The 18,164-nt window shown below is 38.1% G+C and overlaps 1 protein-coding gene across 2 annotated transcripts in view; it reads right to left on the bottom strand.

Annotated features, from left to right (window-relative positions):
• Positions 1 to 6,691: 6,691 nt before the first annotated feature.
• TMEM87B (transmembrane protein 87B) overlaps positions 6,692 to 18,164 on the bottom strand; it is a 47,860-nt gene continuing 36,387 nt past the window's right edge. For both annotated transcript variants that reach the window (XM_059942734.1, XM_059942735.1), the window contains exons 17-19: positions 16,397 to 16,449; positions 11,058 to 11,088; positions 6,692 to 9,924 (exon numbers count right to left, since the gene is read on the bottom strand). In XM_059942734.1, coding sequence (XP_059798717.1) covers positions 9,865 to 9,924; positions 11,058 to 11,088; positions 16,397 to 16,449 — 144 coding nt within the window. In that variant the 3' untranslated portion in view covers positions 6,692 to 9,864. The remainder of the gene's footprint in view (positions 9,925 to 11,057; positions 11,089 to 16,396; positions 16,450 to 18,164) is intronic.

Below are 18,164 nucleotides of genomic sequence, written 5' to 3'. Positions count from 1 at the left end.
AAATAATGACTATATTTCCCTGTGGTGTACACTATATCCTTGTTGCTTATTTGTTTTATAATTAAGAGTTTGTATCTCTTAATCCCCTACCTCTATCTTGCTCTTGTCTCCTTCCCTCTCCCCACTGATAACCACTTGTTTGTTCTCTATATCTGTGAGCCCATTTTTGTTTTGTTATATTCTTTCATTTGTTTTATTTTTTGGATTCCACCTGTGAGTGATAACAGAGTATTTCTCTTTCTTTGACTTGATATTACACTAAACATAATACCTTCTAGGTCCATCCATGTTGTTGCAAATGGCAGAGTTTCATTTTTTATGGCTGAGTAGTATTCCATTGTATACATGTACCACATCTTCTTTATCCATTCATCTGTTGATGGACACTTAGGTTGCTTCCATATCTTGGCTATTGTAAATAATGCTGCTATGAACACTGGAGTGCATGTATCTTTTTGAATTATTGTTTTCATTTTCTTCCAATATATATCCAGGAATGGAATAGCTGGATAATATGGCAGTTCTATTTTTAGTTTTTTGAGGCGCCTCAGTACTATTTTCCATAGTGGCTGCACCAATTTACATTCCCAGCAACAGTGCACTAAGGTTCCCTTTTCTTCACATCCTCACCAACATTTTTTATTTGTGGTATTTTTGATGATAGCCATTCTGACAGGTTATCATTCTGACAATGATATCTCATTGTGGTTTTGATTTGCATTTCTCTGATGATTAGTGATGCTGAGCATCTTTTCATGTGCCTGTTGGCCATCTGTATGTCTTCTTTGGAAAAGTGTCTGTTCTGGTCTTCTCCCCATTTTTTACTCAGGTTTTTTTTTCTTATTTTTGATATTGAGATGTATGAGCTGTTTATATATTCTGGATACGAACCCCTTATTGGTCATATCATTTGCAAATATTTTCTCCCATTCAGTAGGTTGTCTTTTCGTTTTGTTGATGGTTTCCTTTGCTGTGCAAAAGCTTTTAAGTTTAATTAGGCCCCATTTGTTTATTTTTGCCTTCAGAGACTGATCCAAAAAAAATATTGCTACAATTTATGCCAAAGAGTGTTCTGCCTGTGTTCTCTTCTAGGAGTTTTATGGTTTCAGGTCTTAACTTAGGTCTTTAATCCATTCTGCCCCCCTGCAGTATTGGGAATGTAGACCCTTAATTGTGAAGGCTACTGCTGAGCTGGGGAACAGAGTATGGTAGTAGGACAAATTAGAACACCACAAAGCTTGATGTTCTTACTGAAATTCAGGAATTTTTCTTGAATAAATGCTCCCTAGGTTGCTGCAAGACAGGTCAATTTCCAGAGTTCTAAAAAGGTTAATTCTGAAAGTTTTCACGAGGATTTCCATTGTTTTTATGATAAATTTTCAGAGGTCCATAGTCCCCATTTTCTCTGATGTCACCCCACATTATGTTTTTAAGCAGGCAGTTTACATGGTTGGACTCTAGCCAAACTTTGTCTCTTACGTTAGCAGAAATCTTAGTTTCATTTTTTTTAGCCTTAGATGGGTGTATAGAGTCTGTACCAGCATACATGCATAGCTGAGGGCAAGCCAGTGATTTGGGAGGTTTATACACAGAATACGGTTCTTACTTTCTTTGATTCTCTCTTTCAGTAATTCTATCACTTTCCAGCTGTTGTGGTTCTTCTAATTTCTGTCTTCCAGCTCAAGTAAAATTCAGGTTTTATATCTGGGTTTAATCTCCACTTGGCACAAACTGTGGCCTGCCCTGAGTGTAAAAGCCATAAAAATGGGAAATGCACCCAGTACAATTCCCTTCATCCAAGTGTTGAGTACCTTCCAGTGTCTCCCTGTTTCTGTCTCTCTCCGATGTCTTCAAAGTAGCTGTTATTTAAATTTTATCTAGAGTTGCTGTCTGCGGGTAAGGTTGGTTCAATAGAAGGTAATTCTCCATTATCAGAACTTGAAATCCACAAATACATTTTATAATAATAAATCCATTATTTAAAAAGCAATTTCTTAGTGAAAAGGCCAGCTTGTTCATTCCCTACTTAATTTTCTTTTTTTAAAAAAGAAAGGGGACTTCCCTGGCAGTCCAGTGCAGTGGAAGTCTCCGTGCTTCCACTGTAAGCGGAGCGGGTTTGATCCCTGGTCAGGGAACAAAGATCTTGCATGCCACGCAGTACGGCCAAAAAAATAAAAATAAAAAAGAAATTGAAAAAACAAAAAGGAAGATAAAATTTAGAATAGAATATTTTATTATCAGTATGTTCAGTAGCATTAAAAATAAAATAGACACTGTCTTTAACTCTCTGGAGTCTACTATGCCTCAAGGAAATGTCCACTTATCAAATTAAGAACCAGAGAATCAGAATTATGACTCTTTATGTAGAGACAAGAATTTGGTGGCTAGAGTGAAAGACAACACAGTAATATAAAATGACGTAGCAAGGGATAACCAAATCATAGAAAGTATATTTCAAGTTTTGATGTGCAGTTCAACCTGCCTGTGGCACCTCCCTCCCTCTGACCCTGAGGATCCAGAGTTGAGAAAAGCAATCTAGGAGACAGGCTCCCACTCTGGCCTGAGAGACCTGGGGCCAAGGAAGCTTTCCTGGTTCCTTATTTTCTCATCTGTATAATGAGCTCAGAGGCCCCTTGGAGCTTTCAAGTTCTAATTCTGAGAGAGACTGGAAATATACCAAAAGGAAAAGTTGTTTTTTTTTTTTTTAATTTATTTTTGGCTGCATGGGGTCTTCGTTGCTGCGCTTGGGCTTTTCTCTAGTTGCGGCAAGCTGGGGCCACTCTTCGTTGCCGAGCACGGTCTTCTCATTGCGGTGGCTTCTCCTGTTGCGGAGCACGGGCTCTAGGCTTGTGGACTCAGTAGTTGTGGCTCACGGGCTCTAGGGCGCAGGCTCAGTAGTTGTGGCGCAGGGGCTTAGTTGCTCTGCAGCATGTGGGATCTTCCCAGACCAGGGCTCGAACCCGTGTCCCCCTGCATTGGCAGGCGGATTCTTAACCACTATGCCACCAGGGAGACCTGAAAAGTTTACCTGAAAAGTCTTTTTTTTTTTTTTTTACCAGGATGGTGGTACTCTTTGTGTACATTTAAAAATTTTTACAAAATTTTATCCCTAAATTGGCATTTGGTAAGTAAAAGTAAATGAATAAAAATTTTGAAGGCAAGAATTAGAGGCCAAAAATAGAGATTAGCCCTCTTCAGAGACGTTACTTTGGCACCATCTGCTGGATAGAGTTTAAAAGCATTCCTGTACATAAACTTGCACTGCAGCTTCTTCTTATTTCCCAAATGATTTAAAGGAAATATTTTCAAAATTATTTACATCCGAATTCAGTACCATACCAGCTTATGTTAGTAGGAATTTAGCTGTTAATCCACTATTACTGAAGGGGCATAGGACATGCCTTGGGTAACTTCATTTTTTTTTTTTAATTTAGTTGCTGATTCTTTTATTCAGTATTAATGTATGTCCACCATGTGCCAAAAAGTGGTGTCACATGATTTTGGCAGAGACCACTGTTGCTCATGGAATACCACAACTCTTCCATATTTCCCAGGAGTGCCCCCTTCCCTTGAAGGTCAAGTGAGAGGGAAATGAGCCCTTGTGCTTTGGAACACCAAAAATTCTGTGTGCTTCCTTCATCCCTCATTTCTCTGCCAGAGAGACTCAGAACCCGTATCAGTTTTCTATTGTTGCTGTAACAAGTTATCACAAACTGGTGTCTGAAACAATTCAAACTTATTATCTTACAGTTCTGGAGGTCAGAAGTCCAATATGAGTCTCCTTGAGCTAAAATCAAGGCGTGAGCAGGGCTGAGTTCCTTCTGGAGGTCCCCGGGAAGAATCTGTTTCCTTGAGTTTTCCAGCTCCTTGAGGACACCTGCATCCCTTGGCTCATGGCCCCTTCCTCCATCTTCAAAGCCAACCATGGTGGCTCAAGGGCTTTTCATAACACATCTCTCTGACTCATGTCCTGTAGTCACATCTCTCTCTGAGTCAGTTGGGAAACATTCTCTTTTTTTTTTTCATTGGAGTATAATTGATTTACAATGTTGTGTTAGTTTCTGCTGTACAATGAAGTGAATCAGCTATATGTATACGTATATCCCCTCCCTTTTGGACCTCCCTCCCACCCATCTAGGTTGTCACAGAGCACCGAGCTGAGCTTCCTGTGCTTTATAGCATGTTCCTGCTAGCTAGCTATTTTATGCATGGTACATATATACAATGGAATATTACTCAGCCATAAAAAGGAATGAAATTGGGTCATTTGTAGAGATGTGGATGGACCTAGAGTCTGTCATACAGAGTGAAGTAAGCCAGAAAGAGAAAAACAAATATCGTATATTAACACATATATGTGGAATCTAGAAAAATGGTACAGATGAACCTATTTGCAGGGCAGGAATAGAAAGGCAGACATAGAGAACGGACATGTGGACACAGGGAGGGAAGGGGAAGGTGGGACGAATTGGGAGATTAGGATTGACATATATACACTACCATGGGTAACTTCATTTTAATACACGTGAAGAAATCTTAGAATGTGTTTGAATTTCGTATGGAGTTTGTTTCAACTGAGTCTCAGTAGCATCTACCACAATCACTGTTGCTTTTTTTTTTTTTAACTGCTGCATTTTTTTTATACTAACCTTAGCTGTCTTGGGAAGGCCTGTACACCAGGCACTTTATTTGTTGCTGCACACGGGCTTTCTCTAGTTGCGGCGAGCGGGGGCTACTCTTCGTTGCGGTGCACGGGCTTCTCACTGTGGTGGCTTCTCTTGCTGCGGAGCACAGGCTCTAGGCACACGGGCTTCAGTAGTTGTGGCACGTGCGCTCAGTAGTTGTGGCTTGCAGGCTCTAGAGCGCAGGCTCAGTAGTTGTGGCTCACGGGCTTAGTTGATCCAGAGGCATGTGGGATCTTCCCAGACCAGGGATCGAACCTGTGTCCCCTGCATTGGCAGGCGGATTCTTAACCACTGCGCCACCAGGGAAGTCTGCACCAGGCACTTTAGATACAATATCTTAATCCTCTAACAGGCAATCACATGTTTGTTAAATGAAATTTCCCTTCTCCCCAGGACTTTGAGGACAACCCTTCAAGGACGCTTCTCAGCCATAGCTGGTATTATACCAGTTTTGTCACTTGTCAGGAGGGTGACCTTGGGTAAGTTATTTAACCACCCTCAGTTTCTTATCTATAAACTGGCTATACCTCCCTCATTGTCTACTATGAGACCACAATGGTTAACAAAGCCTGGCACTCTCCAGCACTCCCAACACTTCCTGAATTGTAATCACAGTCACGACAACAGACCCTGCTTTTCCTCTGGGACTACCCATCCTGACCACCCCCCAAGGCTGGGAGAATTCCCATGAAGAAAATCCTCCACGTCCCAGCTACTTGGGGCCAGATGGATTTTATTGATTAACGGACTCAGCTGTAATCTGAGAACACACTTGTTTCTAAAGTTTCTGATATCATACAGCCTAGTTATGGCCCTTTTAACATATTTATTTCTCAAAATGTTGACCTTAGAAAACTGGAAAAACACAGAAAGGCTTGAAAGTCTCCCCTAGGCCAGTGCCCCCAAATAACCTGTGGCGGAAGCCTTCATTGTCACCAAAATCCATCCTCTCCTTTCACAGTTAGAATAGCAGGCAGGGATACGGCTCGCATCATTTCCCAGTCCAGTTGGCAGTTTGGTGTGGCCACGTGACTGAGTTTTGCTAATGGAATAGGCTAAGAGGTGATGGGTACCACTTCTAGGTCTAGCCCCGCAAAATCCCCAGGCTGGAGCAACTCTCCCCTTCTGCTGGCTGGATGCAGATGACAGGCCCCAGGAGGCGGTGGGCCCACAAGATGAAAATAAACCTTGGGCCCCTGAGGGACTGTGTGAGGAGGGTTGCCCTGCTCACCTCTACACCTATCCTAGCACAGTTACAAGGTCAAGAAATAAATTTTGTCTACACCTACTGAAATGTGATTGAATTATTATTTATTATTAATTACAGCCTAGCTGAACCTGAACATTCATCCTGAGTGCCACTGTGATGTGTTTTCACTCAGTCCTTTCCCTACTTTGTGTTTACATAGATGAGTTCACATATGAGACTTTGTATTATATTTCTTACAAGTACATTTCTGTTATCATATATTCTTCATAATTTAATGGTTGTAGAGTATTCCATAAAGTAGCTGGTAAACCATAATTCACTTAACCATTCTACTGTTGATATTTAGTTTGCTTCTTGTTTTTTCTCTACTTTGCATAATGCTATAATAAACATTTTTGTGCAGAAGCCTGATTCTATATTTTGAATCATTTTTAAAAATGTCACCAGAACTGGTATTATTCAAAGGTTATGAAAAGGTTGAACTTCTTTTCACAAAGACTGAATCAGTTACATTACCATCACTAATGATGTGCTCATTCCATCAGACATTAAAAGCAAAAGGATTTTTACAAATACTTAACAGCATAAACATATCAACTTGATTTTTTAAAATTTCCCCTTTTATTTTGCATTTCTTTGATCACTACTGAGATTGAACACTTCACGTTTGTTAATTAGTTGTACCTCGTCTTTTGAGAATTCTGTTTATGTCCTGCCATCTATTGGAGTTTACATTTCCTGTAGATTTAAATAATCTTAGCACTCATAAATCCTATCAAGAATGGATCATCCAAAATTTCAGAAAGCATTTTATTGTCAGAACAAATATTAAGGCACAAAAATACATCAGTTTTTTCAAACAAAAATCTTTGAAATAGTTTTGTCCTATATTCAGAGCAGCTTCTTCCAAATTATATAATTTAACCTTTTAAATAAAAATATATAACTTCTTAAGCCCCTTTCTTCCCAAATACATGTTTTCCTAGTTCTAAAGAAGTTTCTTATTGAGCTCCTGTGTTATAAATGTACATTTCCTTAAATCTAGTTTTGTCACTTATATACATTCGCTATGTAATTTAGTACTTTAACCAACATGTTACACTTCTTTCTTATAAGGCATGGTGTTTTGTATTGCTTATCGCATGCTGTTGATCATACAAAGACACAAGTACCAAAACTAGGAACTTATAAATCTAGCATAATACGTCTCATAAACCAGTCCTGTATGGCCTCAATAGACTCAAATCCCTTTTGAAAAAAGGATATAAAAATCAAACTTTTACACTTTCATGTACACATATGTCTTTTATACTTTCAGTCTTCACATTACAGTAGTGCAAATATAATATACTGCAGTAGAGGGGGAAAGTCAGTACTCTCTACAGGATATGTGAAAGATTTTAAATATTATTTTCTTTACAGGAAAAGTAAAAAGTATGGGAGCATCTTATCTCTTGGGCTTAAAAAATTCACATATTCATCTATTTTTCCTTACTTTTTGAAATAAACTAACTTAAAGCTCCACTAAAGCAGATACTAATACTAATCTAACTCAAATCATGAAAATTCCCTTTTAAGCAGATTTCATACATCACATAAACCTAACATGAATTGCATAATAAAAACACTTAAGCATGTTGCCTAGGAACACATAAAACTGGACTCTTATTCTCAGATCCCTGCATTAATAGGGAAACCCATCTTGATGGCATCCTAAGAATAAAGTGATGTGATAGCCTCAAAGATCCTGATGCCCAGTTTCTGGAAACTTTGTGCAGAAGCGGGGATGACGAGTTGTACGGTGGCTGTGAGTGTGACTTCTTCCTGGGGTCCTTCGTCAGAACTACGGCTACAGCCCCAGGGAGTCCCTCCTGCGCACACAAGGGGGCCAAGAAGGCCCTCTGTAGGAATACTCGATTCAGCTCACGAGTCACCAACAAACACAACTGCCACTGAAGGTGACAGACCCAGTATACGCCCCTTGAAAAACATTTCTGATGAGGTTTTCAGGAGAAAATACTGCTTTCTGTGACGAGGAGAAAAGTCTGCATTTCGGTGTGCACCTGAGCCATACCGGCAGCATCATTATTCTTGCCAGCTGCAGACAGAAGTGTTTTTATAAACACTATCAAGGTTATGTGAGAAGCATTTTCCCTTATTACTACTCAGTTACCATCAACTCCCCACTCGCACTCCACGACATCTGCAGCTGGAAACCCAGGAGTCTACATTTCAAAATTCAACTAGAGCCCTATGAGTTGGGGATCAATCTGCTTCAAAATCTGGGGACTGGTATTAGATACAAATGTTAGGAACAAGAAGGCACTGGTCACCTCCAGCTCTGAAACAACTGGGCTGAGGGTAGAATACACCAAAACCAGAATGGACATAAATGCTGGGAAAGATGGTAGGTGGGAGCCCATTATTGTGGCAGAAACGGAAACAAGGAAGGGAGCCCACACTGTTAGATGTTCTTTTCTTGGGAAGGATGTCCCAAACCTTTCTCAGTACAACATGGTCAATATTCACTATTGAAAATAAATTTGCAAGTATCTTTCAAGAGGCATTACTACTAGAAAGCTTTTTTACTACCTCCTATGAAATGAGTAAATGAGAAACCAATTCAAAACGCAGGCTTTTGAAAGAAATCATTTTGTTTTGTGGCTTCACAATGAAAAAAATCAATGAAAGGTTATGATTCAAGTGCTTGTACTGGTTAAGGCTTTAATGCTTAATCAAAAACTCTGAAGTCATCCTCAACTCACAAGGTTAGAACTCCTTCAAAGAAAGACATATAGGATTCTAACTTTAATTCCTATTCTAAATGTTCACTAGGCTGTATCTTTGGTCAGGAGAGCAGCAAAACATTCACTATTTCCATCATACTATATTCAACTGCTTTTCAAGTTTAGAACGTTCTGCATTAAAAAAAAATTTTTTTTTAAAATTTCAAATTACACATTACATATATAATGTAACAAAATAATGTATAAAACATGGTTTAAGGTTAAAAAATTAGTTACAAGATTAATAGTGATGTACTATGCAGTTAAATATATATTTTATTATGAAACCAAATATGCTAGGATTACATAGAAGGTTCTAGTTTCCTCAGGGTTCACTGGTAATGAGCCTCTCAGCTCGCCAGGGAGGAAGTGCTCTGGTGGAGCCATGTGGCCAGGGGACCCCATCTGCCCCAGGCATTCAGCAGCAGCACACAGATATCTGGCCTGAGGGAGGGGACAGTGGCAGAGCAGATCTTTGGAAGTGACCTCTCTCCATGTACTGTGCTCCCCTGAGCTCAGACAGAGAAGACCAATGCTATGATCTGATGTGTGTGGTGATAATTACACACAAGGGCTTTGTGCAGATGTGCATATACACAGGTACACACACACACACACACACACACAGCAAACCTAACCATATAAACATCTTTATGTTCCAACGTTAACCAAGTTTTACTTCTTATCAAATTGCTTCAGCATGAAAATCAAAGAGAATTATTACTGCATCTAGTAACTATAAACCCAAGAGATGGAGACACTGCTTTACCACACCTCAGAAGAATCACATCACCTGAATCAAACAAAGGTCAGTGGAAGAACAGTAGGAGTATTGATGTAAAAAAGTTGTTTTAAATTGTCATATTTCCCAGGAAAAAAAAAGAGAACCCAAATCCACACGCCTGCCACCCATCAGCAAAGGGCATTTGGGCACCTATCTTTATTATAATACTTCTCTCAGGTCATTGCCAAGTCTAGGCAATTTAATGGACATTAAACTGGCATTCAAGAGTCAGCTTAATAAGGGTTGCAGAACCCTCCCACCATCTGAATTCTTAATTTTAGTACATGGATTTCCAAGATCATGCAATAAAAACTTATTGTACTATATCAAAACAAAGTTCTCTTTTAGTCTTGAGGAAGTCCTTCACTGTTATGTAGGCTTCATTTATGTGGGTTCCAATCACATTATTTTTTCTGAAGAGAACATTTTTTCTGCCATTTCAGATCTGGTCATAATTTCCTTAAAAAAAAGGGAAGATATTCATCAAAATTTTGATGCTCCTTCCAGGTCCTAACACAATTCTCTATAGCGCCTCTACGAAGTAGTCACAGTTTTGTGGGGTACACGCCACGATATACACAGAAATATTAGATACAGAAAATAAAAACCATATAATCCAGACTTCTAGTAATGGAGTATAATCAATTATCTGTTAAGTTCAGAAAACTTTAACATTTCTAATTCAGAATCACCAGTGTGAGGCAGGGACAGAGCTAAAATGGATTTCTTAGGCATAGAGCTCATCTAGGGATTTGCCTGACTTTACCAGTTTAGGTATTTTGGAAATTACAAATCAATTATTTATCAAATGAATACTACAAATGCCCTTTTAAAAGTAATTCCATGGTATATCTTTCCGTAGAGTTATAAATCCTGGAGTTCAACGGTTTTGTAGCAAGGTGCGTATATACGACAGCCTCAAAACTTCCCATCCCGCTATGGCCAAATCCCCACGCTGACACCAGCCTTCTCCCTGACCTTTCAATGAACAGAGCTGTAGCTTCTCTTATATTCTACAGCCACCACATAAATTACTCCTTAGCTACCACTCATTTCCCGCTACTCTTCCTCTGTATAAACTGGTGGACCCCACGTCCATCCTTTAATCCTTACAATTCAGACTTCATCCTGTCCTGGGCCACCCTGCAGTGTCCAGATGATCTATAACTAATTTTTTTCCCCCAAAAAACCTTCCTAAATTCACATCATCTATTCAAATGTCCTACTTAGTAAATGTAACTCAGTTAGAAACTATTTAATACCCCAGGAAAATATCTACAAATCTAAGAGATTGATTTAGACAAACTGCCATCTTGAAGTCTTCTAAACTCTTATATCTTAAGATGTTAGAAAATCATAGACTCAAAACCTCATAAAATAATTCTTCCCTCCTTTTACACCAATAAGCATTTATCTTGATCCTGTTTTAAATGAGGATCCAGTTCCTTAAAACTTTACCCACAACTCAGTGCAGTCTTTCAATCTGCTCAATTTGTAATCATTTTAAAAAGTAACTTTCAGAGCTTCTTTTGAAATACATTTCTACTTTGTGAAAATAATAGCTCCAAGACATAAGCAAAAATATATTTTACCTCATCTGAATCCACTAATACTGGAAGAGCTCTGAAATAAAAGAAAAAAAAAAGTTGACAATGTTATTAAAAGGCCAGTGTATCTACAAAGCTGAATATAAGCATATCCCATGATCCACCAAGTCTCACTCCTGGAAGACAAAGTCAACAGAAATGAATACCTAGTGCTGCCAACAGACATGGAGAAGAATATTCATAGCAGTGTTGTTCTTAACAGGCTCCAAATAGGTAAACTGGAATACTATACAGCCCCCAAAAGAGGTATGAACTATTGAGGGATCAAATTTTAAAAACTGACCCAAGTAATCTACAGTTACAGACATCAGTACAGCAGTAGCTTTGGGAGAGTGGGGTCATGATTTGGGAGGAAAACAAGAACACGGTTTTTAGGGTATTAGTGATGTTCCAGTTTTTGATCTGGGTATCTGGGTGCAGGTTACATGAGTGTGCTTATATTAAAAATTTACTGAGTTGTATACTTATTTAGAATTTGTGCACTTTCCAGAATGGGTGCTATACTTCAAAAATTTCAGCTAAAAAATTAACTGAAATATGAAAATAATTATAACTTCAAAATGGAAACAACAAAAATCAGCAATTCTAGAGGCTAATATGTTGGAAGAACATCAGGACTAAACCATGATGAATGAATAATTCCAAACACAATGGGCATCCAATTATATCTTTGTTTTTTAAGCCCCTGGTTATTTTTTACATTGAATAGTTGGACAAATACCTTGACTAGTGATGTGCTATCTAATTTGAAAACCCACATGTCATGTACTTTTGTGAGAACTTAAGAGGGATGAATAGGCTTGACTGTAGTCATCATTTCACTATGTATATGTATATCAAATTATTATGTTGTACATCTTAAATAAACACAAATTTAATTAAAAGATATACCTATCTTTAAAAAGATGGATGAGTAAACATATTATGAAAGGTGGTATTTATGGTATCAAGTATTTGTTTAATTCTATGTCATTGTTACCATTGACTGGACACAAACCAGTGAAGGATACTGAAGAGAGAAAAAGTTATGCAACAGAGCCTTTGCTCGGGAAAGGCTATATGGATAAAAAGACAAATGTAGGGCTTCCCTGGTGGCGCAGTGGTTGAGAATCCGCCTGCCAATGCAGGGGACACGGGTTTGAGCCTGGTCTGGGAAGATCCCACATGCCGCGGAGCGGCTAGGCCCGTGAGCCACAACTACTGAGCCTGCGCGTCTGGAGCCTGTGCTCCGCAACAAGAGAGGCTGCGACAGTGAGAGGCCTGCGCACCGCGATGAAGAGTGGCCCCCGCCTGCCGCAACTAGAGAAAGCCCTCGCACAGAAACGAAGACCCAACACAGCCAAAAATAATAAATAAATTAAAAAAAAAAAAAGACAAATGTAGAGCTTCGATGTGCAATGGAGCATGGAGAGGGAGAGCCCAAAGGAAGGGTCTGCATGCCAAGGTCACAACATGAAAGTCACATCAATGCACAATCCAGAGGATGCCACTAACAGTGCAGCCCACGGTGGAGACAGAAGAAAGAGAAGTCGGGGCCTCGCTAGATGTGAGGAAGGGGCCAACTTATATAGCTTGGAATACTACTATTAAGGGAAATCCAGACTGCTTTAGGGAAAGATGATCCAGAACCTTGGGGGCCCAGAAGACAGCCCATTGAGTGCTTAGCACCTCGTTTAGAGATGAACACTGCAATCTCCAAAATGGTTCCTTTTGTGAGGTAAATGACTATTTAAAACTTATTAAGATGGACTCAGTGCATTGAAGAGGAAGGAGAACTATGCTAAGCTGATCTTTTTGGTTTATCAGAGATACAGAAAAGCCATAATGAATACCAGATGAATATCACATAACACACTAGATCATATGGTTATTCATGATCTGTTTAGATTGTCCTATGACTTGCAAAATTTTGGGTCCATTTCTATTGATGTATAAAAAAGTGTTTACCTGTATATGAAGTCCAGTTTCTAAACTTGCCACATAAATTGCACATGAATTTTGGGTAGCATTGTGCTAAACTTCTTGTGTTAAAGTTTTCAGAATGGACACACAGGTTCCTAAGAACCTAAAATGCTGGAAGCTATCTTGGATTATACAATTCTACTCATTTCACATAAATGGTTCATGAGAACATAAAAGAAGACATTTTGCTCTTTTATATTCCAGAGGAATTTTTGTAATCAGGCAGACATTCTACTTACAGAAAGAAACTGTAGAGAGTAATGACTCTCTAAGACATAAGGAGAACTGCCCAGGAGCCTTATTGCTTTCCACCAAGAAGTGATGGCATAGTTTGGGGTTAGTCTACTTAGGTGATTTCCTTCTAAAGTACTCAATATTGAATTTCCAAATCTGGAAGATAACGGTTGCCACCTAATCTGAATCTCTCCACACACCCTTGCTCAAAATTCCATGAAGTCCCTAAGGACTGCAAACAAAACCACACACAACTCACAGTCTTCAGCATAACCAGGAGAACACAGCAAACCTGAAATTATATGTAAACAGAGAAATAAATGCCAATACCAACAAATTCCCTGCTGTCACTGCAAGCTCATGAGAACTGAGTGTGGAGAAAGAGAGGTTTGAGAGCTTCTGTGAAAGAGTAGAGGGGAAGGAGGACTTAGACAAAGTATAGACAAACCTCTTCAAGAAAAATCAACACTAAGTTCCAAAATACTGACTATAGGCCAGTGACTTGGTAGTTCACAGTATCTGCTACAGGGAAGGGGCTTAAATTGAGTGGAACCAAAAGTAGCAGCCTTGAACAATCATGGTTTTCAGGGGAGAATCAGATACATGGAGGAGTGGTACCCTCAGAGCTATGGCAGTACCATGAATAAAAAGAAGGAAGTAAAAGGGGAAAATTAAAGATCTTATAGAAATAAAAGAAAAATAAGACACCACCAATCTCCCTCTCTCCATACCTCCATCCCATCGACATTTTCCATAAATAAAACTATAATTTATGCAACTGATGGAAGAAAGCACTCAAACTAAGAACTCTCACTACCAAATGCCTAGGAATAGGAAAAACAAACAAAACCAATTCCATATAATGGTGCAGGAAGAAAAATAGAAGGAAAATGAAAATCAAAATGTTTTACAGTAGAAGAAAGCTACAGCTATAACACAACACTCCAAATTAGATGAAATAAGTTAAAAAGAATATTTGGTGATATTAAGAACTACAATAAGAAATTTTAAAACCAAGAGCAAAAATGGATAAAAACTAAAGAGGAAGAAATTCAAAGAGTCCATTAAACTCTGGAAAAAAAAAAAAAAAGACAAAATCATCCCAGCAACGAAGAAAAAAATTACAAGGCACCCAAGGCAGAACAAATTTAAATAAAAATTTAATATGTGGCAAGAAAACTAAGAAAATGAAAATGATATAAAGAAAGAAGTAAAAAGGATTACAGAGAAACTAGTAAAAAAAATGGAAGATAGCAGGTAAAGGTGGAAAGAAATCAGATGATTCCTCCCACAGAAACATTTATAAAACCTGGACAAACATATTAAAAATAAGTAGTTAAAGGCACTGGAAAATGACCAAAGGGAGTGGGGATATGAATCCAAGTAGCTCAACAAATTCCAAGAATACTCAAAAAGGAAACCATACCTAGGCACATCATACACACACGGTGGAAAGCCAAATGTAAAGAAAAAAATCTGAAAAGCGGCAAAAAATAAATGACTCGGTACACACATGAGGACAATACAACTAAAAACTGACTTCTCTTCAAAACAATAGAAACCAGAAGATATTGGAGGGATGTGTTGGAAGAGCTCAAATAAAAGTCAATCAAGATTTTTATATCCAGCAAAACCATCCTTTGAACAGGAGGGCAAACAAATACATTTCACATAAATAAAATTGAAAGAATTAGTTTCTAGCAGACTCATACTGTAAGAAACACTGAAGAAAGACCTACAGGAGAAGGTGATAACTCAGATATAAAGGAAGGAAAAAAGAAATAATAAATGCATGTAAAGGATATTTATACACCTATTTTCCTTTTATGACTATTAAAAGAAAAAAGTTTAATAGTGTACCATTAGTTTCATAATGTAAAGGCAGTTCTTACCTCACATGAATCTGATATGTGTGAATTTCAGTTACCACAGTTTAATTAAACAACACCAGTCCCTCAACAAGACAGTTCAAATTTCAGTTACTCAAAAGCACAATGAGATACCACTTCACAGCCACTAAGAGATCTAAAATCAAAAAGGTGAACAACTACAAGTGCTGGCAAGGATGTGGAGAAATCGGAAACCTCATACATTATTGATAGGATTATAAAATGGTTCAGCTCTTGGAAAACTGCTTGGCACTTCCTCAAGACGTTCAACATACAGTTACCATATGATCTAGCAATTCTAGGTATATACCCAAGAGAAAAGAAAAACCCAAGAGAAGGAGACAGTACTGAAGGCAGCCAAAAACAAAACAAAACAAAACCCACATAACATATGAAGGAACAGAGAAGAAGTACAGCGGACTTCTTTCTAAAACTATGAAAGCTGGAAAACATTCAAGTGACAATCTTTGAAGCGCTGAAAGAAAAAACAGTCAACTAGGAATTCTATACCCCGCAAAAACAGCTTCCCAAACAGCCAAAACAAAGACTTTTTCAGACAAATAAAACCTGACAGACTTATTACCAACATACTTGCACGACCAGAAACATAAAGGAAATTCTTCAGGCAAATGTAACATCATACTAGACAGAAACTGTCTAAAAAGGAGGTAAATGGGAGCAAGGAAAGGAACAAACAACACATGAAAACATCATATTTGGCTATCCTGTTGTCTACTGTGGAAACAGCTATCTGGAATTCGTGTGTCATATAGGACACTGATAAAGAAGAACCTGAATAGCTCCAAGTTCCCAGAGGGGCTTCCTCTGCACTCTAGTTTTCCTATGCTCATGTTTTTCCTCCAAAAGCTTCCCCACCGTACATGGCATCGTGGTTACACGTGTTTAAAAAAAAAACGTTTGAACTCTTCTATATTATAAAGTTAAAACAAAATGATTCTGATCCTGATAAACTTACATAAGAAAATGTTGGAGTTGGTTATAGGGCAGGAGTATTAATAGAGTTGTTGTACAGTGAAAAAGGAAGGAGAAAGACAGACCAAGGCAGGGCTGTGTTTTCTTTGCATTTCGATATGAAGTTAATCAGTCATACACTAGTGATGGGGGCCTATAAAAACATACAGAGGTGAGAGTTTTGAAAAGCACATAACAAAGCATGAAAATTATCCCTTTATACTACAGCCTAAATTTTAGATTCAAACTTTAGCAGAGGATATTTACACATCTGTGAATGAAGAGGGAATATTTTCCTCCACCCACTTCAAATCTTCATCCTGTAGAAATAAATATTTACATATTAGCTTTTGCTTAATAATGCCTGAAAGCAGAATTTTTAAATAGAATGTATATATAATTTAAGCATTTAAATTCAAATGCATGACATTCTTTTAACTTCTACATAGCCTAAGAAGTTGACACTTATGCCACACGAAAATTATGCCAGTATTTTCTTAAACAGTCAAACGAACACTTGGATTTTGGATTTTTGTACTTCTTTGGTTTTGGTTAGATGCACAGGTGTTATTTTTTTGTCTTGAAAAACCACAGTAAAAATACAAAGAGTTGATTTATAAGATAGAAAACAGCATGGATATTGATTTGTATTAAATTTTTGCTTCCAGCATTCAGTATGCCTCCTAATCTGTTCACTTTATATCATGAGTTTATAATTTTTCAACAGAAAAAGATGATGGTACAGATATTTACAAAAGCCTATTTATTTCAGTCACTTGTGTTTAATGCTCCTGTTTCTGTAGGAGAAAAGAAAAGCAGGTCAATTGGGGTATCTAAATTTTTTTTTTCAACAGAAACTTGCTTATAGTTACCTCGCTGGGAGTAAGAAAAATAAAAGGTATATTGAATATTTTGGTTTATAATGTAAAATAAATCAAAATGGCTACATGGAATCCTCTGGTTCTAGCATTAATTATATCTTGCTCACTTACAGAGAGAGAGAAAGCAACTGAGCCAGTACTAATAGGAACCCCAATTCTCTGAGTGAATCTTGGGTAGAAATGAGTCAATCAAGGAGAGACAAGGTCTCCGACCTCTGATCAAGAGCTGACTACACGGGACTTCCCTGGTGGCGCAGTGGTTAAGAATCTGCCTGCCAATGCAGGGGACACGGGTTCGAGCCCTGGTCCGGGAAGATCCCACATGCCGCAGAGCAACTAAGCCTGTGAGCCACAACTACAGAGCCTGTGCTCTAGGGCCTGTGAGCCACAACTACTGAGCCCACGTGCCACAACTACTGAAGCCCGTGCGCCTAGAGCCTGTGCTTTGCAACAAAAGAAGCCACTGCAATGAGAAGCCCGTGCACCACAATGAAGAGTAGCCCCCGCTCAGCACAACTAGAGAAAGCCCGCGCGCAGCAACAAAGACCCAATGCAGCCAAAAATAATTTAATTAATTAATTAAAAAATAAAATAAAATAATTATCTAAAAAAAAAAGAGCTGACTACACTATTTAGAGAAATGAAAACATTTTCCCTTGCTATATGTGCAAATACTGAGCTTTAAAATAAACTGAAACATATCCCTAAAATAAGAGGAAAATCTCTTAGCAAGCTGAAAGTTTAATAGTTCTAACACCAGATAATTAAAACTGTGGAACTTTTTAAAGTTTAGTTAAATTACCATAAAACTACTCAAAGAACACATTTTAAAGAATTATTAATTACCAAAAATAAGGATTAGAGAATTTACCAAATCCAACAAATGAAACTGTTTCATACACCATCCATCCTGTCAGAACTTAGGTACGTACATAAATTTTTACACCTTATTAACCACAACACATGTAACTGTAAGAAAGCCAAATATAAAACTGTATGATAGGCATTTCCATTTTGTTTAATTACTTTCATAATTACCACTTTTATGCACAAATAATATGCATAAAATATTTAAAAACTCATCTCTACCCAATATTTTACCGTTTATTCAAGTTTACATGGTTTAAAAGTCCCTTTCCAACAGACAACAAATG

This window comes from Balaenoptera ricei, chromosome 13 (assembly GCF_028023285.1).
Source record: "Balaenoptera ricei isolate mBalRic1 chromosome 13, mBalRic1.hap2, whole genome shotgun sequence".
NCBI lineage: Eukaryota > Metazoa > Chordata > Mammalia > Artiodactyla > Balaenopteridae > Balaenoptera > Balaenoptera ricei.
The sequence above is the reverse complement of the archived record's forward strand: the minus strand, read 5'-3'. Positions and strand labels throughout refer to the sequence as shown.